General features: G+C 38.1%; 1 protein-coding gene across 50 annotated transcripts in view; it reads right to left on the bottom strand.

Moving 5' to 3' along the window:
• LOC139964732 (uncharacterized) overlaps positions 1-24,414 on the bottom strand; it is a 390,976-nt gene that overhangs the window by 170,597 nt on the left and 195,965 nt on the right. For all 50 annotated transcript variants that reach the window (XM_071966600.1, XM_071966625.1, XM_071966626.1 and 47 more), the window contains 7 exons: positions 23,883-24,071; positions 18,269-18,583; positions 11,861-12,709; positions 11,103-11,437; positions 10,459-10,627; positions 8,869-9,522; positions 329-8,038 (listed from right to left, as the gene is read on the bottom strand). In XM_071966600.1, the coding sequence (XP_071822701.1) occupies positions 329-8,038; positions 8,869-9,522; positions 10,459-10,627; positions 11,103-11,437; positions 11,861-12,709; positions 18,269-18,583; positions 23,883-24,071 (10,221 nt within the window). The remainder of the gene's footprint in view (positions 1-328; positions 8,039-8,868; positions 9,523-10,458; positions 10,628-11,102; positions 11,438-11,860; positions 12,710-18,268; positions 18,584-23,882; positions 24,072-24,414) is intronic.

Raw genomic sequence — 24,414 nt, 5'->3', positions numbered from 1 at the left:
TTGAGTTATGATCAAGTTCAGATATCATGAGGTATTTATTTTCTGTTTGGTTTGACTGTACTTTGACATAAATTGCTATCCAAAATGCATTACACTTGATACTTTTCCAGCACCAAAGAACTAAATAAGGAGAATTTGTAATGGCCTCTAACTTGATAAATTGTCATCTGAGTTTTTTAAGGAATGTGTTTAGAATTATTGAACAACTAAGTGTCTGGTACACAGATACTAGGCATATAAATTATAAAGAGAAGTGTAATATACTCTTGTTAAATTGCAAGTGAAAGTTGCAATGCTCAACTCATTCCCAAGTAGAAAGGAAACTTACTGTGACCAGGAATAATAAGCTCTGCCTCTGTTCTGACAGTTCCTGCTTCATTTGTAGCAATTAATTCATAGACTGTTTCATCTTCTTCAATTACTTCAGTGATCACTAGTGTGACTGTTCCGTCCAAATCATAGACAGAAATGAAACGATCTCCTCTTAAAGGTTGACCATTAATCACCCAGGTGATGGTTGGCCTTGGAAATCCAACCACTCGACAAATGAATCTTGCTTCATCACCAATATCCACAGTGACATCACTCAATTCCTGTATGACCTCAATAAATACAGTGTCTTCTTCAGGAATCTCAGTTGTGACCTTTTCAGTCACTGTAACTGTTTCAGTAACAGTTTCAGTGAATTCCACTGGTTCATCTTCTTTAACATCAAGGGTAATTTCAATTGGCTCCAGTGGTCTATCTTCACCCTCAACTATAACATCAACAGTTGAACGTTCTGGACCTTCATCTTCAGGAGTCTCTTCCTCTGGTAGTTTTTCCACTGGTACAACTTCCCCAGGTTTCTTTACTTCCTCAGGTTGCTCTTCCTCTGGAAGTTCCTCCCTTGGTAATTCCTCTTCTGGTTTCTCCTCTGGTTGAAGAACATCTTCCACAGGCAGTGGTTTCTCCTCTGGAACAGATATTGTGAGTTCAAGGGTCGGCAATGGCTCAGGTTGCTTTTCAATTTCAACCTCTGTCCTTTCAAGTACATCAACTTCTTCCACTGGTGTTTCCTCCGTTGGCTTTTCTTCAGGGAAAACAACTTCTTCATACTGTGGTTGAAGCTCCTGTGGTTCAACTGTTTCATCCACTGGCAATGACACAGTTAATTCAACAGTTGGTAATTCCCCAGGTTCCTTTTCAATATACACTTCAGTCCTTTCCTTTGTTTCCTCATGGAATTTCTCAACAGGGCTTTCAACTTCATGCCCGGTTGGTTCTTCTCTAGAACTTTTCTTCAGAGGAACTTCAACTGGTTGTAGAACTTCTTCAGTTGGTAACTGCTTTTCCTCTGGCTCAGATATCTCAAACTGCAAAGTGATAGGTGAATCTGGTCTTGGCAACACATGCTCCACAGGTGTTCTCTCTACAGGTTTCTCTTGTGGAAACACGACTTCTTCAAAATGTGGCTGAAGGGCATGAGGCAAAGTTTCTTCCTCTTGTGGCATTGTAATGGTAAGTTCAAGTGATGGTAATGGTTCAGGTTCTTTTTCAAGAAAAATCTCTGTTCGTTCTAAAACTTCCTCTATGTCTTTCTTTGGTTTCTCATCTTCTGGCTCTAGGATTTCTTCCACTGGAGTTGGCATTTCTTCAGGGACTGAAACAATAAATTGCATAGTTGGAATTGGCTCTTCCCTATCTGTTCCTACAAGTTGAGGCTCTTTATCTTCCTCTGGAAAAACAACTTCCTCAAACTGTGGCTTCAATTTTTGGGGAACAATCTCTTCTTCTTCAGGAACTGAAACTGTCAGCTCCACAGTAGGTAAAGGTTCTGGTTCCTTTTCAATCAGAACCTCAGTCCTTTCTCTAGTCTCCTCAATTATTTCTTCCTGTGGTTGTTCCTCAGGTGCTTCTTCTTTTGACTCATCTGGGAAGACAACTTCCTCAAACTGTGGCTTCAGTTGTTGAGGAACAATCTCTTCCTCTTCAGGCAGTGAAACTGTCAGCTCAACAGTAGGTAAAGGTTCTGGTTCCTTTTCAATCAGAACTTCAGTCCTTTCTCTTGTCTCCTCAATTATTTCTTCCTGTGGTTGTTCCTCAGGTGCTTCTTCTTTTGGCTCTTCTGGGAAGACAACTTCCTCAAATTGTGGCTTCAGTTGTTGAGGAACAATCTCTTCTTCTTCAGGCAGTGAAACTGTCAGCTCAACAGTAGGTAAAGGTTCTGGTTCCTTTTCAATCATAACTTCAGTCCTTTCTCTTGTCTCCTCAATTATTTCTTCCTGTGGTTGTTCCTCAGGTGCTTCTTCTTTTGGCTCTTCTGGGAAGACAACTTCCTCAAATTGTGGCTTCAGTTGTTGAGGAACAATCTCTTCTTCTTCAGGCAGTGAAACTGTCAGCTCAACAGTAGGTAAAGGTTCTGGTTCCTTTTCAATCAGAACTTCAGTCCTTTCTCTAGTCTCCTCAACTATTTCTTCCTGTGGTTGTTCCTCATGTGCTTCTTCTTTTGGCTCTTCTGGGAAGACAACTTCCTCAAATTGTGGCTTCAGTTGTTGAGGAACAATATCTTCTTCTTCTTCAGGCAGTGAAACTGTCAGTTCAACAGTAGGTAAAGGTTCTGGTTCCTTTTCAATCAGAACTTCAGTCCTTTCTCTAGTCTCCTCAATTATTTCTTCTTGTGGGTGTTCCTCAGGAGCTTCTTCTTTTAAAGGCTCTTCAGGGAAGACAACTTCCTCAAATTGTGGCTTCAGTTGTTGAGGAACACTCTCTTCTTCTTCAGGCAGTGAAACTGTCAGCTCAACAGTAGGTAAAGGTTCTGGTTCCTTCTCAATCATAACTTCAGTCCTTTCTCTTGTCTCCTCAATTATTTCTTCCTGTGGTTGTTCCTCAGGTGCTTCTTCTTTTGGCTCTTCTGGGAAGACAACTTCCTCAAATTGTGGCTTCAGTTGTTGAGGAACAATCTCTTCTTCTTCAGGCAGTGAAACTGTCAGCTCAACAGTAGGTAAAGGTTCTGGTTCCTTCTCAATCATAACTTCAGTCCTTTCCCTAGTTTCCTCAATTATTTCCTCCCGTGGTCGTTCCTTTTGTTCTTCAGGGAACACGACTTCCTCATACTGAGGTCTAAGCTCATGCTGTTTGATTTCCTCTGGTACAGAAACAGTCAACTCAACTGTTGGCAGTGGCTCTGGCTCTTTCTCAATGAAAACTTCGGTCCTTTCAATTGTTTCTTCCAAAATGTTGTCATCTGGTTTTTCTTTCTCTTTGGGAATTACAAGTTCCTCGAATTCAGGCTGGAGTACTTCCTCTACAACCTGTTTTTCTTCTGGAACAGATATGGTAAGTTCTAAAGTTGGCAAAGACTCTGGCTGCTTTTCCAAAATAACCTCAGTTCTCTCAGTTACTTTGGTTTCCTCTAGTGGTTTCTCTGGCTCCTTGGGAAATACAACCTCCTCATATTCTGGATGTAGCTCAGTAACCTTGATAGGTTCCTCTTCTGGAACTGAGACAGTCAATTCAACTGTGGGCAAAGGCTCTGGCTCCTTTTCAATGAACACCTCTGTTCTTTCTTTTGTCTCTTCAGTTATTTCTTCTTCTTCTTCAAATTCAGGCAAAAGTTCTTCCACAGGAGGTGACTTTTCTTCTGGCACATCAACTGTGAATTCTACTTTTGGCAATGGTTCAGGGCCTTTTTCAATAATAACTTCTGTTGTTTCTGTTATGTCTTCTTTAACTTTTGGTTCCTCTACAGGAAACACAACTTCCTCATATTGTGGTTCAAGACGTACAGGTGATATAGGTTCCTCTGGAACAGATACAACAAATTCCAGCGACGGTAATGATGGTTGCTCCTTCTCAATTACAACCTCTGTCCTCTCTCTTATGTCCTCTGTGACAATTTCTTTTACTTTGGGATGCTCTTTTGGGCTAATAACTTCTTCAAATTCTGGTACCAGTTCTTCCACAGGAGGAGGTTTTTCTTCAGGAACAGAAACTGTCAATTCCAAAATTGGAAGTGGCTCGGGCTTCTTCTCCATAGTAATCTCTGTCCTCTCCAATGTCTCTTCCTTTACTTCTTCAACCGGCTTATCTTCTTTGGGAAATACAACCTCTTCATACTCTGGAACAAGCTTCAATGGTACAATGGGTGACTCTGCTGGTCCTCTGGGTCGCTCCCTTGGAGCTGGCTTTTCTTCAGGAACAGAGACAGTAAATTCCAGTGTAGGTAACTTGTCCGGTGTCTTTTCCATCAATATTTCAGTCCTTTCTTTTGTTTCAATGATGGGAGGTTGTACAGGCACCACAACTTCTTCAAATTCAGGTTCGAGCTGTGGTGCCTTTGGATGTAATTCTTCTTCCTCAATGACAGTCGTAATTTCTGTGACTGTCTCAACTGATTCTTGTGGATGAGGAGTATCTATTATAAATTCAACAGGTTTTGGATGTTCTGGTGCCTTTTCCATAAGTATTTCAGTTCGTTCTTTTGTTTCTAACTTGATGTCTTTCTCAGACACGCGTCGTGGTTGTTGTACATCCATAACATAGACTTCTGCATGAGTTGTCACTGTTCCAGCAGGATTTGTTGCAACACATCTAAACTCTGTATCATCTTCTTCAACTACTGTTGTAATTGTTAAGATACATGTTCCATCTTTCCGCACAGTAGTTATGTAACGGTCACTATCTAATGGCTCGTGGTATCTTTCCCAAGTGATTTCAGGCATTGGTTCGCCCACCACTTGACACACTAATGTTACCTCTTCTCCAATGCGAGTTTCAACATCCTCTAAAGGCCTTATTACTCTTGGTGGTGATCTCTGTATTGGTATGATATGCTCTGGTGCTTCACGTGGTATAGCTTTCATTGGGGGAGCTACTACTTCCTCAAACTGTACAAACGGATGTGAAACTAATGGCTGTTCAACCTCTGGTTCTGGCACAGGGGAACGAACCCTCTTCTCCAACGGTGTAATTTCCTTCACTTTTGGGAGTTCAGGCTTTTTGATAAGGTAGGCTTGAGATAGAATAACAGGTTCCTCAGGAGATTCTTCCTGGGGCATAGTTAGTGTTAGCTCAAATTCACGGGGTTCCTTCTGTTGAGGTTTTCCAATGATGACCTGGGTTGTCTCCCTTTTTGGTGGGGGTGGAGGAGGTGGAACACTCTCTTCAGTATTAGTTGTCTTTGTAGTCTTGGTGACTGTCTTGGATAGAATTTGTGTAGTAGTTTCTCTCTCTGGCAAAGGCTTTGGTTTTGGAACTGGAGGAGGCTCTGTCACATCAGTGACATCCACCACAAATTCAATCTGCTGCAAATCTCTTGGTGGTGCCTTTCTGTCAATTTCAATCTCAGTGATGGTATGTTCATCTGTAGTAAACTTGTCTGGAGAATCAGGAGGTGGGTGAGAAACAACATATGGTTGAAACTCTGGTGGCATTTGCAGGGGTTCTTCCCGTTCAGGATAAAACCTTTGGACTGGAATCTCTCTGATGTACGGCCTTGTGTGTGGGGGTAACGTTGGTTCACTCTCCTCTTCAACAGTGATGACTTCCTCTATTGTTGTCGTAGTCTTCTTCGAGAGAGACTCTCTAGGAAGAGGAGCTGGTGGCTTTCTTGGTGCAAACTGGGATGCATCTATGTGAAACATCAGGGTAGTGTCTCTTGGAGGCTGCTTTGGTGGTATACGTACTTGACGATCAAACCTTGGACCTAGTTCAACAAGAGTTGTCTCTCTTCTCCTTGGAGAGTCTTCCATATCACTTTCATAGGTCCTTGTTATTGTCTTTTTTGTTGTCCGTCTAGTTATTACCTCAGTGTCTGACTCTACATCAGAATGAGGTTGTCTTGGATACTGTCTGTTATCAATCTCAACAACAGTTGTCTGAGGTTCTTGAGGCTTTGGTCTGGTTTCTTTTGGACTGAAATACCTCTCTCTGTCAATACGAGGTCCAATTTCCACAACTGTGGATTCTCTTCCTGGATAATCCTCAACATCACTTTCATACCTTTTGGTAACCGTTGTTGTGATTTTCCTAGTAATTATCTCAGTGTCAGACTCCACATCAGAATAAGGTTGCCTAGGTATCTGCCTTCTGTCAATTTCAACTACTGTGGTCTGAGGTTCTTGTGGTGTCCTCTTTGGAGGGAAATGCTGTTGGTCAATTTCAACCTGAGTTGTATAAGGCTCTTGAGGTTTCCTCCGTTTGGGCTTTGGGGGCACAAACCGTTCTCTATCAACTCGTGGACCAATTTCCACAATGGTTGACTCTCTTCTAGGGAAATCTTCCATGTCACTCTCATATGTGCGTGTAACTGTTTTTGTTGTTTTCCTTGTAATGACCTCTGTGTCAGATTCTACATCTGAGTAAGGTCTTCTTGGGGGATAAAACATGCCAGGGTCTGTTCTTGGAACTGGTGAAGGCTGAGGCTCTCTTGGTGGTACACGTACCTCACGGTCAACTCTTGGTCCTATTTCCACTACTGTCGTTTCTCTTCGCGGAGGGTAATCATCAATATCACTTTCAAAAGTATGAGTAATAGTCTCTGTAGTTTTTCTGGTGCTTATCACCTCAGTTTCAGATTCAACATCAGAATTAGGTTGTCTGGGCAAGAAGGGAAGATCCACAACTTGTCTGTCAGGAGGAGGAGGTCGTCCCAACCCAGTGATAACAATTCTGCAAAATGTTGAAACTGTGCCCAGCGGATTGACAGCTCGGCACTCAAATTCTGTCGCATCTTCTTCAGTTACGACAGTAATGACAAGGGTGTTTCTACCATCTGGATATTGAACAGGTACATATCTATTGGTTGGTACAGGCTGACCATTCTTGTACCAAGTAACCTTCGGTTCAGGAGTACCGGTTATAATAGTTTCAAGTGTAGTTGTCTTACCAATTTCTGTTCTGACATCTATCAGCTCTTGAACAACTGTTGGCCTTTGAGGGGGCTTCCATGGTTCAACTGGTGGTGTAGGCTGGCGAGGAGATGGATAACGTGGGTGACTCTTCGGTGGTATACCAACAATTACTGTGCCTCTTGGTCCAGGCTCGGGCTCCTCTGTGTCACTAGTGTATGTTCGTGTCATTGTCTTAGTCGTGGTTGTTGTTCTGATAGTTCTCAAGCTCTCAGTATCGCTCTCTACCCTTGTATCCACATGTTTGCTGGTCTCCACCCAACTCTCATCATCCTCTTCAGGTATGATTGTGGAAAGGAGACTGACCTTCCTTGGGTATCTTCTTTGGGACACAGGTATGACTCTTGTGGTAGTTTCAGTTGTTAAATCTGTGTAAATAATTGATTTGCCCAGAGGGTTTACAGCTTTACACATATACTCTCCTTCGTCCTCCTCTGTAACTTGGCGGATAGTGAGTGTACATGTATCACCATCACGGCTTGAGAAGACTCTTGTATCCTCTGGCAGTGGTTTGCCATTCTTGTACCAAGTAATCTTTGGCTCTGGTAAACCAGTTACCTTGGTTGTGAGTTTCACAGTTCTCTCTTCAGTTGTGGTTTCTACTTTCATTTCAGACACAAAGGTTGGTTTTCTACTGCCTGGGGGTAGAGGTTCTGTTGTTCTCTTTCTCCTTGGCCTCTGCTCTGGCTTAGGCATTGGCTTCACAATCAAATTAGCAAAGCTAGAGGTTTCTTCTCCCACTGGGTTAACAGCACGGCATTCTATCTCAGCAGAATCTTCTCTTGTGACCTCATGGATGGTCAGCGAACAGTGCCCAAGGTCATCGTATTGAATGGTGTATCGACCACCTGGCTGAATTTCAATGCCATCGCTATACCAAGTAACCTTTGGTGGGGGTCTCCCTGTGACTCTTGCATCAAATTTTGCAGTTGTAGACTCCAAGACTTCTACATCAAGGAGCTCACTTAGAAATCTTGGTGGCTGATTTCTTCTGATGCTGAAGGAGAGTTCTGACATTTCGGAAGGTGCCTCAAAATCACTCTCAGATATGTCTCTTGTATAGGTTGTTTTTGTGGTCTTCTTTACCCTTCGGATGACTTCAGTCTCAGACAGAGTCTCCTCTGGAACAGTAGGACCAGTTCCTTCAACTGTGAAATGTGAAGAAGGAAAAACAATATTCAATGATAGCCACAAGATAACTGAAAAGACAAAAGAATAAATATGAACAAATTAAAGTAGCGAAAAACTTTAATCATTTGTACCACTAACCTACAGGATGAACAATTGAAAGATAATATGATGCTAAGAATGAAATATCTTGGAAAAACTAAAATATATCATGATATTTGCATAGTTGGTTTCAAACACTTCTCTCATCTCTACTAACTTATTACAATAGTAACAATAAAATAAGTTTGCTTTTACATTCATCAATAGCCATTGACCACCTTCCTTTTCTTGTTTGTCAGTTCCAATATTAGCACCACTATAGTAATTAGTATCTCATGTTACATATCCCTACCATAATCATACAGTTGTTTAATGACGCCCCACTATTGTTTATGTTTGCCAAGCATGAATAAAGACAGTGATTACTTTCAAACATCGCTTTACACTGCTCACTGGTTTTCAGATTCAGAGAGGAAGTTCTATGCACCAACTCTCCATTTCTGAGTTCGATCCAAAAGGTAATGAAAACAACCACTAAGAAAAAATAGGCTAACAAATACCCTTAAACCCTCCCCCAGTTTCACATTTAAGAACTTGGCATTAATTAACTGATTACACAAAGTCTGCTGAACAGTACAAAAGTTGCAACCATATTGCACTAGAAACTAGCTTCCTGATCTGTAATATCCCTTTCTTTAACATTGGAAAATGTTTTTGCAAAGAACTGTTGGATTTCCAAGGTGTCCTACATGCATACATACCAAGTTACAACAGTGTTTGATAAACCATATCATTCTGCGGAACTTACCAGTCACTCTCACACTGCAAGAGGAAGTTGCAGTTCCGAAGGGATTCTCGGCTTTACATGTGTAAAGTCCACTATCATGAGGGTATGCAACTGTGATCAGTAAGGAAACTTTGTGTTCATTGACCTGGTACTGGAAATCGGGCGAATCTGGAATAGGTTGATCATTCCTGTACCAAGTAACGATCGGATAGGGATTTCCTGTGATGATACATTCAAGTTGCACTGGCTGACCCTCTTGTACCGTAACATCATTCATGAGTTTACGAATGACTGGAGGTTGAGGGGGCATTTCTGGGAACCCTGTTATATGAATATTGATGTTAATATTTGTTGGTTGGACAGGATAAGGATCATACAAAACTTTCTGAGATCCGCCATCCATATCACTTTCTTCCGTAACAGTGGTTGTTTTCTTGGTCGTTTTAGTTGTCTTTCGAGTAACTGTCGAATTTTCGGTTCGTATTTCTTCCACATCTGAATGGGGTCCATCTGTGGTGACAGTAGTATGGGTACTCTTGGTTCTTTCTGCTTCTGGGATGCCTGGAGGTTGGTAAGTTTTAAGCTGTGGTTCTCTTGGTTGTAGAGGTAGTCCATCTAATCCAATACGTATGTGCATAGCAGCACCCGGATCTGGCATCTGGTATTGTTGGGTAACTTCAATGGAATAAAAGCATGCAGCAATACATTACTAAATAACCTCACTTAATAATTAATAAAAATAATTATCAAATAGCCTTCATTGTAACAGCTTTGTTTGAATTTTGGTATCAGATGCAATGGAAATTCAAATATTTGAAGTATGCAGACTCATATATAATTTGTCACATGCTTTGCAGAGAACAATTTTATCTTGTGTGTGCTTTACCATAAGAAAAGTATTTCTAACAGCAAATCGTTATTTTGCTGCTGGTTGCAAAACTCACCATTCTTTGAACGACCTTTGCTCACACCCATAACCTCCAAAATTGCTAGGTTTCATTTACCTACACTAACATGGCATATGTGTTATATCATAAAATTACATCATACCATAACAGTGTGTGCATGAATGATGCTACAATGCCTGTGAAATGAAGCCTAGTTGAACTTAAATATTACAATCTATTACTATACCAGCCAAACAGGGTCAAGACAGTAGCCTTTTTTTCCTTCTTTCTGGCATTAATCATCGCAACATTGTAATTAATAAAAATATAACATCCTCTAAAGTTGCAAATAAAACAAAATTTGGGAGTAATTCCAATATATTGATAAAACTTTTTTTAATTGCTTAAAGTTTATAATTGTTAAAGTTTAATAAGTCATGCTAATGAACTGCATTTATTGATGGATTTTATATTTTCTAAAAAGTAATGAAAAATACCAAGATCATCATCAAACTAGTTTTTGAAATGTCTTTTAATCAATTCTCTTCCACAACTGAAGTTAACTAGTTTTATGAAATGTGCTCATTTGAATGAATGGATTAATGAATGAATCTTGTAGAGACAAGGTATACTAATATTAGCATAGCAGCTCAGTTTCACAGTCCAAGAACACAACACAAATTGTTTATCCAATCTATGCTTTTCTCGTTGTGTGCTTTCTTACCTTTAACTGTAAGGTGAGCAATGGATGTTGCTTCTCCTGCAGGATTTATAGCTCGCACTTCGAACTGACCATCATCTTCTGGTAACACCGGAGTAATTTGCAATGTGCAGCTTCCGCTTTCCGTTATTCTGATTGTGATCCTCTCGTCTGGCCGCAATTCTCGTCCACTCTGTAATCAGATGAAAGATATCAGAATTATATCTAGGCCTGAATTGTCTAAATAACTTAAATAATAGGGATACTAACATAAGTTATAATTTTTGCCACCAAAGGATATTCATTATTTTAGTTACTGACTGACTGATAGGCACAAAGACTAAATTAATTTAAATATCTGATCTCACTTCTTTTTTCTTCTGCAATATCATGTTTGATGAACTTAAAGCTGCTGAAGTTAAAATCAGTTTGCCATTCTGTCTTGTTGTTTTCTTTAATACCCAATAGGTATGTAAATAACCTTGGCAAGGGAAGACTGGAGATTACAACTATATAATGATAACATAAATTTCTTACTTCAGAAGCTGTGAAGGATTTGTTAAATCCTACAAACTGTTTCACACTGATAAGTTGCCAACTCGATAAAGTGTAAGTGTCTTTACAAACTACAGTTACACTAGATGTGTTCCCTGTGTCATCCTACTCACCTTATACCATCTGACATAAGGTCGAGGGTATCCTGTCACATGGCAAACCATCCTCACAGTTCCACCCACAGGAACCTCTTGGTTCTGTAGGTGAGTGGTGAACGTGGGAGGGGTCTGTCCAGGGACGCTGTCCATTCTTTCTAGGCCGCTTATATTTGATGACTTAGTCTCATTGACTTGGATCTCAACGTCGGAGGAGTACATCTCTTCTCGGACCACGCCCAGAGACGGTGTGCGGGAATGCTGCGGTCTGAAGTGGGGTTGAACCCCACCATCAGTTGTAGTTGGAGTTATTGGTGGTGTTATCGTAGAGGTGGTAGTTCTAGTGCTTTCCTCTGTTTCACAAGATAGATAGGAATGTTGGTGATAAGGTACAGCCAGAACTTATCACAATCAAATCATTAATAATAACTGTTCCATCCTAAGTTTGTAAACCACTGAAATATTTCCGGAGGGACTTTTTGCCAAGTAATAGCCCAGAGAGTTAGAGGTTTCTTTTAATTTTGGATGATGTCTACTTTAATTCTTGAATATACCTTATAATAACAGAAGTTTGTTGAATCACTTGGAGCCATAGCAACATTTCTACAGCTAAAGCAGTTAGAAATGCATTATGCCATAGTGGTACCTGGTCCTTAAATATTGCTGGCTATAGAAAACTGTTGCACGGGTATGTTTAATGTTATGTTTGTCTACTTTTTGGTGTTATTAGAGAGCATGACTTTACCTTACTTCTATCCTAGATAAAAAGTACTTACCTATTACAATTAATTTTGCAATACACGAGGCCAATCCGGCATGATTCTCTGCCTTGCACATGATTCGTCCACTGTCATTAGGACCCACATTTGGTAGTTCCAGGATACTGGTACCATCTGAGAATGTGGTTATCCTTGACTCAGGGGAATCTTTGATTTCCTTATCATTCTTAAACCATTTCAAATCCGGCAAAGGTTCACCAGATACTTGAATGGTGAACTTAGCTGTTTCACCAGGAACCACACGACTGTTTTCAATATACTGTGTAAAAGTTGGTGGCACCCTTCCAGGCTTCCCCACTTGGGTGGGAGTTGGTTGAGTAACCCCAGGCCTTGGCTGAGGTCCTGAGGATATGGTTCCCCTTTTTGTGGGCAATGTCTCCAATGGAGGTCCTCCTTTACGTTTATAAGCTTGTGGTGTGACCTCCATGGGGATGGCAGAATGTGCCTGGGCAATCTCAACCTCTGGGGGAGGTTCCCTTCGCATGGCCCTGAAGGGTTTTGGTGGTACTGGAGGGGGTGCTTTTCCAGAGGGCTTAGCTGGTACTTTAGGAGCATGTTTCCTCGTTGGTGAACGAACATCCTTCTTGACTTTATCCTCTGCGCCTTCTTGACTATCGTCAGTGTGCGCAGCAAAGGGATGAGCTTCGTCGTCTGTTTCTGAATCACGTTCCATCGGATGTTCCGCAATAGGAAAGATGACCTGGTCATCATATGGGAGCATCTCGTCAAGGTCAATATCAGTATCAGATTCTTGGCCTTGTTCAGCACTGTAAGCCCCACTGACATCACCTCCATAGGACTCACTGAAGCTGAACAAATTGGGACCAGTTGGCATCTCTCCATCGACTGTGAATAAACAATTATTCCACATCATATTATTGATAAGCAAAATATGGCTTTATCCACCAGTTAGCAACACAGCAAGGATAAATTGTCATACTTCCTTAATTCATACAAGAGTGTTTGAACAAAATATAAAATAACTGAACAATTCTTTTAGTTTTAATTTGTTGCAATAAGTGATTACTGTTTGGCAAAAACTACATCCATTAGGTTACATCATTAGCTGCAGTAGAGTTTCATGTTTTGATGAAGTAATGCAGGGGTGGGCAACCTTTTTGAATGAATGGGCCAGATATAAGGAGTGAAAAATTGACTGGGCCGCACCTAACTAACGACCTGCTGTTGATTTCAAACCTTTGATTCCGAGGACTTTCAAGCAATAGGTGTGTGTACTTAATCTGTATTCACAAAAACATAATGTCAATACAGTACAGTTGATAATTAATGGGGATAATAGGCCTACCTGACAGCATCATTAGTGCTGATAAATTCTAAGCAGCTAGCTCGTTTTTTGTGATGATGTAAAATAGATTGGTCTTTTTTTTCTTGAAACATCTCACGGGCCGCAAAAAAAAATAACTGGCGGCCGCATGTGGCCCGAGAGCAGGTTGCCCACCCCAGATGTAATGTAATTTAAATGAACGATTGTAATTTAATGTAATTTAAATGAACGATTTAAAGAGTAAAAAGTCAGTCACATCCTTTAAGAAGTGGTTTTGTAAGGAAATAATAGCTAGTTACTGACTAAAACTAAATTATACCTGTATGTAATTACTATATATATATATTGAACATTTAATTTGTACTTATATCTATGTATGTATTCATACACATAAATATATTTTGTTTTTTCTTTTCTTTTCTTTTCTTTTCTTTCTTCAGGGAGTCTTCCACATTGTTAAGCTTTTAAGCTTTATGGAAGACTTCCCTCCACTTTGTACTTTTGTGGCAAACAAATAAATAAATGTAATGAGAGTAATGTGTGCAATCTGTAAGTCATTGTTGCAAAGACAGACTTCTAAATGTTAAATCATTACCAGAATTGAGAGGACGTGCTTCACAAAATGTAAGACAAACTAAACAAGTTTATTCCTATGAATCATGCTTCCATGCTTTTACGACTAAAGCATTCTGTTTACTGACATACAATGCAAGTCTTGACAAAAAATATTTTAAATTCTTCTAATCTTTCTGAATTTTTGAATGAAACAAAGCAGTTAACTACTATAAATAATCACCCCCCCCCCAATAAAAAAGTTATTCAAAAGTTAAAGGAAGAAGTCAATCAATAAAATACTTACAAGGTCAACGGTTAAAACATGGACATCTCTTCATGCATATTCATGCAGGCACACAAACATTGGAAAGTGCATGTTAGTTCCAAAACCTTCCCAGTGAAACTTCATCGATTAAACAGCAAGAGCACCAGTCATCAAGTTGTTCTGTAGTAGTGATGATCCTTGCAAGTCTTTCCTCTAGGAACCACTCCCCTTGATGTCCTTCATGCACTGGTTGTCTGTTACTGCTAAAACTGTTTCTTGACATGCAATGTGACTACAATTCTTCACAAACAATGACGACCAAACACTGAACATAACATCAAACAAATTACAATACACACATATAGAGGCAAACTTTCTCAGCCCAAACAATTTCTGAGAAAACTGGAACAAAACTTCTACATCTTCAGCTTCGAGACCCTTCCAAAATGTTAGAGATTGATTTTGACATCTGATCAATATCCAATGTTGGATCAAATCCATATGGTTTCTAGATTCAGTTTCTAGGTTCTATGGTTTCTAGGTTTGGTGACATTTTATTTGTAAGGCATCACATTGTCCTATTTGAAATTGGCTAAAGATTTATAGAAAAGGCTGGGAGATATACTGCTACCTTCTGTTGTAATATAATGGTGTTACTGGGACATACAAGTTTGATTCTGCTTAGTTTCTGGTTTATTTTGTCTGTTTTCATTTTTCACATCTGTAGTTTTTTAGTCTGTTTGATTATTCAATGATGTTCTTTTAGATAAATTGATTGATTCTTTGCTTACTTCCTTTGATAAACACTTTCACTTTTCATTTCATTCTCTAAGGTTTTACCTGCACAACAACAGTAATTTCTTACAGCCTGAAAACGGTCTTCTCAAATTTGACAAGGTTGATATCACACTGTTACATTCTCTGTGTACTGTCTCAGTTTGATAATTTGCAGCTTTATTTGATCCAGCTTATGCCTCTATTACTTCCACAGCATATACACCAAGACATGCCTGTTTTGGGAATGCAAATCCTTGTTATTACTGGTACTTAGGTTATATTGCTCCCTAGTTACACCTCTTTAGAAGGGAAGAAAATGAAAATTATGCACTAGTTAGTTGCCTCTTTTTATGAAAGCTTTGTAGGTTAGGCTTACAGACTTTCAGTTATATTTGTGGTACAACTAACTGACATTTAAAAGGAGTAAATCCTCTGTTGTGTCAAATTTAAAACAGTACAGACATCTTTTGTGTTGATGCATGTGCCTGGCCAGAGCCATGATCTTGTGCATAAAGCCAGCTTGGTGAATGTACACAAGCTCATTTACTAGTCATAAGCAGCTTGAGGCCAAGATTAATTTGGAGAATGAATAACTTAGTACTTGCGTAGGATGTGCAATAATACGCTATTTTCGTTTTTTAGCTGCAAGGTGTAATATGTGACAACCATTAAATTAGGACAAGTGTTTAGATTTATGACTAGAATTAAGGCACCTACTCATTTGAAAACCTTTCAGTTAATAACGTGTCATATGGTGTCATGACATGAATGAGTTCTTCCCTCTAGGTAATATTCAAATAATTTCATTCTGGATCTAGTATTAACTCACAGCCCTCTATTTTGATGAAAGGGTGATTCAATGTTGAAAGTATGAGAGGGAACTTACTCTCCCCCCTCCATAGCCCCCTCCCTACCCCCTCCACCACCCTCATTGAGTCACAAAGTCAGGTCATGAAGGGATGATGGGAGTCATGACAGTTAAATTGATAACAACTGCAGATCAGGTTTGCTTTGCTGTCCTTTCCTTTCTTTCTCTCCTTGTTTGGTAAAGGTATACTCCCAAAGAGATGTACATTGATATTTCTCTACTTTTTACGTTAAAGGTTTAAATAGAGGAAATTCTGCTCAGAATATCTCCAATTTGTTAATGAAGAGCATGAAAGAACAACATGAGAATTCTGTCTTGAATTGCTTCAATTTCAAATTTTCCTTTGTTCTTGCAGTATCTATTTACTGGCATGTATATGTTCTCATCTAAATTCCTTTGCCATTTGAGATTGACAAAAAGTTGGGTTTGATTTTACATGATTAATTATTTTGTCCATTGTGATCTGCCTAAGTTGAACTGTTTACGATTACTATGACCTTATTTTTTTCCTTGCAGGTTAAGAGGGTGTAACTTTTCTTTTGAAAGCAATTCTGCCAGGTTCTGAACTAAACAAGTAGCTTAAGACAATGTTTTAGGGGGTAATGGGCATAGTCACTTAAGACAGTGTTTAGAGGGTAATGGGCATTGTTTTGGGCTACAGTATCACAACGGAAAACAAGATACTTCTAGGCTTTGATGTTTAAGTCTTACATCTATAGATTTCATACAGTCAATGTTAAGTCCTGTCCAGCATATTCTGTGTAAAAACATGCTGAAACGTTAAAACATGCATGTCCATCGATTCTGGCTACATTTGTTCAGTGCCATATAAAATGAGTGTGACCTTACTTTTGGACTTTGATCTTTGTACTATCTTTATGTAAGTGTTTTGCCCTCAGTTTTGCATTGCGAAATGTTAGTTCCATGGATAATTTAGAATCAGCTGTCAGTAGGAGAGAATATATTCTTTTACTTCAAATTTCTCCTGCCATCTTTGCAAAGCAGAAAATCTGTTTTTCAAGGCACTAGCCTTCCATGAATACTTTATTCTTCTTTGTCAAAAAACTTTCCTGATTTACCCCATTTACATTTTTGATAAAGAAAGTACTTTGCAAGTTTCTCTTATATTGCACTCTACATCTAAGTTACTACCAAACAAATTACTTTTCAGATTTGTCAACATGGTGAGGAGTAGACCTTTGGTGAATATTTGGATGGTCTTTGGCCATTGGCTGAATGGGCTAACTATAACTGGAGGGGAGGGGGGATGAGTAAGTAGCCAAATGTTAAAAATATACTTTTAAGAATTATTAGAAGTAGAGAATTGTCTGTTTGTTTTATTTTTGAGAAAAAAAATAATGTGTGTGGATTGATCTGATGAAACAGGCATTACTTTGTGCTAACATTGTCCAAACCCCTATCTCAGAAAACTAGGAAATTTTAGTTGTGACTAATTGACCAAGAAGGAGTATTAATTCACTTAAATGTCTTAGTGGTGCTAGTCAGAGGGTAGGTTTGCTTTGGCAAAGACTGTTCCATGTTTTCGGACAAATTAGGGTTTAAATAATAACCAAACACTACAAAAAAAATTCAAATGCTATTCTGGTAATTAAAATATTGAAGAAATTTGTAATGAACCTGTAAGATTGTCATCAATGTAGTAGTAGTTCAAGATAGTATGTTTTGCTTGGGTGCTTTGGGATTGGTGGGTCAAAGGAACATCTTACATTTGGTCTGACCCCCTCTATAGCTAAAACACCAAATGGTCATAGAATGGAATCGTCTGGGAAGGACTTGAACAGGGAGAAGCTGAGAGGACAACCCAGCTAAATGTAAATATTAATTATCTGTTGGAAAGTTTTATAACATCCTATCTTGATACATCCAGTATCTTAATCTACTCAGATTTGCAGTTTAATGACCCAAAAAAATTGTGAAATTACAAATTCTTAGAGGTAAGGTTGAAGAGGCTCTAGACTTTTAACTTGTGAAGGTTATTAAAAATGGTTATTTATATTTTTCTTGGAAATGTTTTCTGTTATTAATTCATGTTAATGCACGTTGACTGACAAATTCTTAGCTTGGTGTATGGATATTGTATTTATATCAATTTGAAGTTTCATGTTATTTGGATGGAGATGTGGATTTGATCCTTACATAGGTCACTCCGTCAGTAGATCATGAACGGTGGCAGCAAACCAGTTCAGGTACTTCAAGGATATGGCTGTCTTGTGAGTTTACATCCAGTTTCCTCAGAGAGTTATGATTACACCCATACCTCACACTACTTCATGCCATAGTAACATGCACTTCATACAGTTTCCACTCTCTGCGTTAACTAAGTTCATGCGTTTCATGTCGTAAAAATCTGCAGTATGACAAACCTCTGAGAACTCCCAACAGTTGTTTCTTTCTTTTGGTAAGTTCTAATGCAAATTTGGCAACACCTTAATTTATCAACAACAGAATGCTTGTCAAAAAACCCAAATACTAATTTCCCACATTTCTATTATTCTATGGTTTTCCATGACATAAAGTCTTTATTTTAGAAGCTTCATAACTATGGGAAGGGATTTTTCAAAGCAGATTTGTACATATGAAACTGAGATGCGTACATTCAATAATGACCCCATTGAATGATGGAAGCTATAATACCTTGAACGCCTAGATCGGCGGACATTGTGGTGGCACCAGCGGTGTTGGTAGCGACCACTGTCACCCTTCCCATGTCGTCGGCGAATACTTTCTGAAAATGTAGAACGCTGCCACCATCGGGAGTCGTCACAATGCTTGTGTATTGGTTACTTTGAATTTCTTTGTTATCTTTGTACCATTTCACCTCAGGGCGAGGGCTTCCTTGTACTCTACATTCAAATTTCGCTTGGCTGCCTTCAGGAACATCCATGTTGGAGATCCTCTTTAAAAATTTAGGGGCAATAGCTTGCTCGGCAGCTGATCTGATCTCTTCAACTAAGGGAGGGAAGCACACGAATAATAATGGTAAGTCAATTTGTTTTTGTTTTTTTTAACATCCTAGAAAACATCTTAAACACAAAAAGCAGATCGTTTACAGAGAGAAGGCGCAAACGTGGCCTACGTGCTAATGCAGAGTAAAAGGTATTCAAAGACCTGAAAATTCTGCGTCTGCATTACAAGACGTTAGTCAACTACTAAGCATTCACAGGACCAAACCTTTGCGATTTAGAAACCGCTAGTAGGCAGGCCTCGTACCTCTGCCACATTTCGTGTCCAAAATTCACAGATTTCAAGCTGAGAAATATCCAATAATTTCTCTCTCAAATTAAAAGGTTCTATCAAGCAATTCATGTTAGATTGAAGACAATTTTGTTTTTCTTGCACCAGATTTTCTCTCTTGAGGGGGGAAGGGGAGGGGTTAAATATATTTGATAGAGGTTTTCCGATAGCAAAGTTGATCAGATTCAGCAGCCAAGCAGAGCTTTGAAAAGGTATATTTTGTTTCGTTCCCTTTAGTCAGGGAGTGGACAGAACACACATACTGACACAAATGTCCAGTTAAAGGGGAAATTAGTTAGCAAACAGCAATCTTCACAAAGCATACACTACTAGTCAAGATTTCAAAAATTTAAGCGCATCATTTTATCAAATTTATTAATTCATCTATTTCTGTTTTTGCCGCATTTCACTTCTTTGCAGACAAAAGTAAGACTGTTCTCAACTTTCTTTTTCCAAAATTTGTTAGCATGCAAATGAAGATTTTGAGACGAGATAGACTGAAATATGAGGAACTGAGGTCACTATGGGTCATTCTAAAGGACAAGTGGTGACATTAAGTGTGTTCTGTTGATTCAGAGACAGAGGTTTCTTGAGAGAGAAATGAATGGAATTCTACGATAAAGTCTGATCAGGGTTAGGCAATGAGGCTGGTTTTTAATTGTCTTCTTTCTAACATGAAAAGTTGAATTATTAGTGAAAAGTGTCCCATGCTTACTTTCTACTACTTCTGACTTTTTGAGTTATGGATGGATATTGAAATTCTGTAATGCATTTAATATCAACAATATTGTCAACAAGATGGAGTAAAGTTAGTAAGATGGGAAAAAAAAAGCAATAACGTTAGTAATGAATGACATAATTCAATACGATAATGGTCATGCTGATGATTCTGCTCTTTAACCATGTTTGGCTCTTCACAGAGCACGCCCTCTATCTACATTGCTGCAGACGAGAAGACAAACCATCTTCCAGGTAACAGCAGAACCTTTATTATACAAACCGTCAAGTAAGATGAAAAACTGTTTGGCAATTCAGACCACAAATTCAGAAGCTTCTCTCTACTAAAGTGATCCATTCTTTTGCACTATGGACTGCATATCTCAGAGAGTAGTAATGGCTCTTGTAGAATAATGAGGTAGCAGGATCCCTTTGGAGGTCAATTTTGTGCCAAACAACTTTTTCTATTGTCAATATTTCTTCACAAATATTGGAAGAATTTAATTTACTAGAAGGCAAGTATAAAAATGGTTCTAATGTCCCTGGATCCATCTGAAGAACAATACAAGTCATTGGGAAATTTCAAGCTACAACTTAAAAGAAAGTTCATATCACATGTACCGTTCACTTTTAAACCCTTTATCCGCTCTCTTGAGAACTGAAAACTTGAAGGATGAATAACCTTTATGAACAGAGCTGACAGGTTGTCCAATGTTCAAAAACGATCATCATTATCTTTATTACAGACCAGATATTCTCAAGACATTACCATCTGTGATTCATTTAGTTTTGATGAACTAATAATAAGCAGGAGACAACATGTACATAGAATAATTTCTTCATTTGTAGGATTAAATAATCACAAGATTATCCCTACTTAGACACGTCCATGTTTTGTGTCATCATACCAGGTGCAAATTCTGAAAAACACATTCACCAGATGGTGCGATGACTGAACCATTTCTGCCGTAATGGCTGCCACCGTATTATAATGACCACGGTCTAAAATGGACATCAAATTCACGAAAATGATCGACTTTTACTATAAGTTACTATAATTAGCTGACACTATAAAGAAATAATTCTTAGAACAACAGTAAGGATAGACTAAACAGAATACAAACAAAGACAGAAAAATTGCAAAACAGTTTGACAACAAATTTGACAAAACAGCACATTGCACAAAAACAGAATTGCACTATTCCTACTAAGCATTTTTTTCTTTTATTATAATGCATCCTCAGATGAGTAAATGGCTTACAATAATTTTCATTTTTTTTGGTCTTTTGCACAAATATGAAAATGCAGATCATGATTAACTGCAATTTTCTGTCATCACTAGGTAACCAACACATTCATTGGATATTGCTTGTTAAATATACCTCAATTTTCAATGTGTACTAACATTTGAGGATATTACAATACAGGAATGGTAGTAATAATGCAGCACAGTGGTAACAGTTCTGTGACTGTTTAGGAAGGTGACTCAAATGTACCATTTACTAAGACTTTTCACACAAAGCACACGAAAACATTATATAAAAGTATTTTTGAGTCATCACAAAAGTTGGGAATAACTAGACAAGCTTGATGCTCAGTTTGTGCTAAGCAAACACATATCTCACATTTTGGAAGACAAAATATTCTGCACAACTACAATTTCATAAGGCACTTTCGGCATTGCAGTCATCTTCAATAAAATTGATCAACTTTATTGAAGAGCATATAAGAGACACAGAATAATTTCTAATCTACGAAAGAATAAACATTGATGTCCAACTTCTTTTCAATCTTTAAATCTACCAACACAGGTACAGATACAGTTTCACACACAAAAGAATAATAACAACAAGACTTAAAATACAAATTATAAGGTAACAAAATTTAAAATTTTGACTTGAATACACTGTTTGTTGCACGGCTACAGAAGCATGTTGATTCCAGTATACAAAAATTAAAAAAGTGGTATTCCTTTTGTGGTGCCATACTTTCAACGATATTGATTGGATTAATTCATGCAGTCTGTATATGTATCTGGCTGTAATATATACCTGATCTTGCATAATCGATGTCGCTGAGTCACCAATTTGTATCATAAACACACAAATTTTGTAACATCTGTATTATGACAGTGAAAAGTTTCATGAAATGAAATAGAAGGACATGCCATGAAGTCAATTTTAAGCATGTGGACAATCCATTGTTTGGTCAACGGCCTGGCAAAACCTTTTGCCTATTTAAATGGCAAATTCCAGTGTTATTCCAGTGTTCTATATATTCTAAGTTAGTTCAATATTACTTATGATGTTTGATGATGGTAGGGTAATTGGAATGATGTTAAATAAATTCTCATCTAGAAAAGTAGAATTTTCAATAATTTACACTATGTCTCCTAGAATGACCTTTGACACTTCTTGTTACTATTTCATGAAACCACCACTGCACAGCCTTGTATATAAATCATATTTGATAGAATTCGGAGTAAGTTCTTACAAGAATCTACCTTTGACAAGATATCAACATGCTTCTGTAACTTTAGCAGAACCCATCACCACAGTGTTCTTCTAAAGCATGTACACAAACCATGACAGAATACAAATAGGGTATGTGCACCCCTCTTACACCCATTCCAATGTACCACTCAATGATATCATTACTATAGCAACCAGTTTGAACCAAAATAAATACTGTTGAATATGTCTGCAGCACACGTCGAAACCTTTAGACAGCTTATAGGACAATATAAACTAAATTTACCCACTGAGTATTAACTCTAGTACAACAGCTGTCAAACCCGATTATAAGTTAAGAGATATAAAACTAGAAAACAGCTTTATACACTGAATTATAACATTGTACTTAGACTAAAACATGATGTACAGAGAGGCTGAACCTATGCATTTACTAACAACACTGGTACACTTATTGTTCACTTCTGGGCTTAATAACCTCCTGACAGAGACAATACCCAGGACATTACAGTAAGTTTTATATCTAGAAAACCACTCATCACAAACTACTAAAACACAACACAACTATCACAAACATTCATTATTTAGACAACTTACATCCCTATGGCATCTGGTTTAATCTTGCTTGCATTTGTAGTGTTTTCATGTTTTATTCTTTTTACTTCTTTGTAACTTGCTTGGTAAGTTTCTTTTTTGAGTCTTTTTTTTTTATCCACAGCACAGCAGTACGTTTCGTTAAAGTCTAAATCTCGTCACATCAGTCAGTAAACCAGAGAGAATACATGTCCCTTTGGTACACAGTTAACCACTGACATTCAAATCTACTAGCTAATGATAATATTGTTCGCACAGTTGGAGCAATAAAAAGTACTGACAATTTATCAACTCCTTGTGCATTGGATATTAATCATTGTAAAACTCAATACAAAATTTAGCAGAGAGCGCTGGCATACGAGATGATGCCTGTAATAGAATCACCTACCAGTCCCCTTACCCCCACTCACCCCTCCCACTCTCTTTCCAATACGCCATCTCTGCAAGTTTGCATATTTGTTTCACACAACAGATGTTTTACTTTTGGAACAGCAAAGAAAGTATACGTATTAACTACTATGTCAGTTTTCTGTTCATGATTTATTTATTTATTATTTATTTATTTATTTATTAAAGAAAAAACCCTGACTATTTGTGAACTTACTTACCTAAAAAAGAGATCAAACACTTGAAGATTGATTCCAAAAATCATTCTTGTAAATTTGGTGAAAATAAAAAACCATTGTCACATTTCATTCATCCATTCATTCAACCATTCATTCATTCATTCTTTCACTCACTTTATTCAACCATTTATTCACATTTCCTAACATTTTATGGAACTGTAATTTCCACTATTCTTTTGCATATTATCAGTCTAGATCTGTACATATTTAACCCACACTTATTAAATATGTAGTTAGTTGATGCCAAATGGACACGTGTCAGATTTTTGTTTTGCATCAATAACACACTTTTCCACAAATGAAGCTAAAAACTTTATTTTCAAAAGTTATTATTTTTAATGCAATCACATCAAGGCAAAATTTAGGACTTGCCTTGGATTCTCTTGTTTTACAACCGATTTCCCTTTTATACATCTCTCCTTACCTTTCACCCTGTTTTGAGTACGACAACCTATGTCTACCAATCAACGTTGGAAGCCATTACATGTACAACTGACGATGGAATTTGACTCCATGCATCATTTATCAGTAAAATTATGTTCATAATTATCAAATCACATCAAACTAAACGATGTCATCAGAGACTCTCGGTTTCTGATAACGCACCTTGGACTCTCAGGTTGCTGTGAGAGATGTTACTCCCGGAGTCGTTGACAGCCTCACATGAGTACGTGCCAGCATCCTCTGGGAACACCTCGTTTATGATCAGACTGGCGATGGTGTCCTGGTAACTCATCTGGAAGTATCGAGACGGTTTGATAACCGCACCGTTGCAGTACCAAATTATCTCAGGTTCTGTGACAGAGAAAAAAAATTGGGGGCGGGAGGGGTAAGATGTGAAGAATTATATATAATATAATCATCTAATTCGTTTTGTTACTTGTAATCTGTTTTTTTTTTTTTATTCCCTCTACAATCTTTAACTGCCTACTGAATGTGGCAAAGTGTGACATTAACTTGTGAATTTCCAAAAAGTTTTTAAGATATAAATACTGAAATCATTTTCCAAATAATATTGGGGCTACATTTGAAAAGAAGAAAAAAAGTTGCTTTCAAGATGTTACTCAAACTGGTGCCCTACCTACCCTCTTTGGTTTCTTTCTTGCAGTTTCATTGAAATGTTATCATGTGAGATCAA

This window comes from Apostichopus japonicus, chromosome 23 (assembly GCF_037975245.1).
Source record: "Apostichopus japonicus isolate 1M-3 chromosome 23, ASM3797524v1, whole genome shotgun sequence".
Taxonomy (NCBI): Eukaryota; Metazoa; Echinodermata; class Holothuroidea; order Aspidochirotida; family Stichopodidae; genus Apostichopus; species Apostichopus japonicus.
The sequence above is the reverse complement of the archived record's forward strand: the minus strand, read 5'-3'. Positions and strand labels throughout refer to the sequence as shown.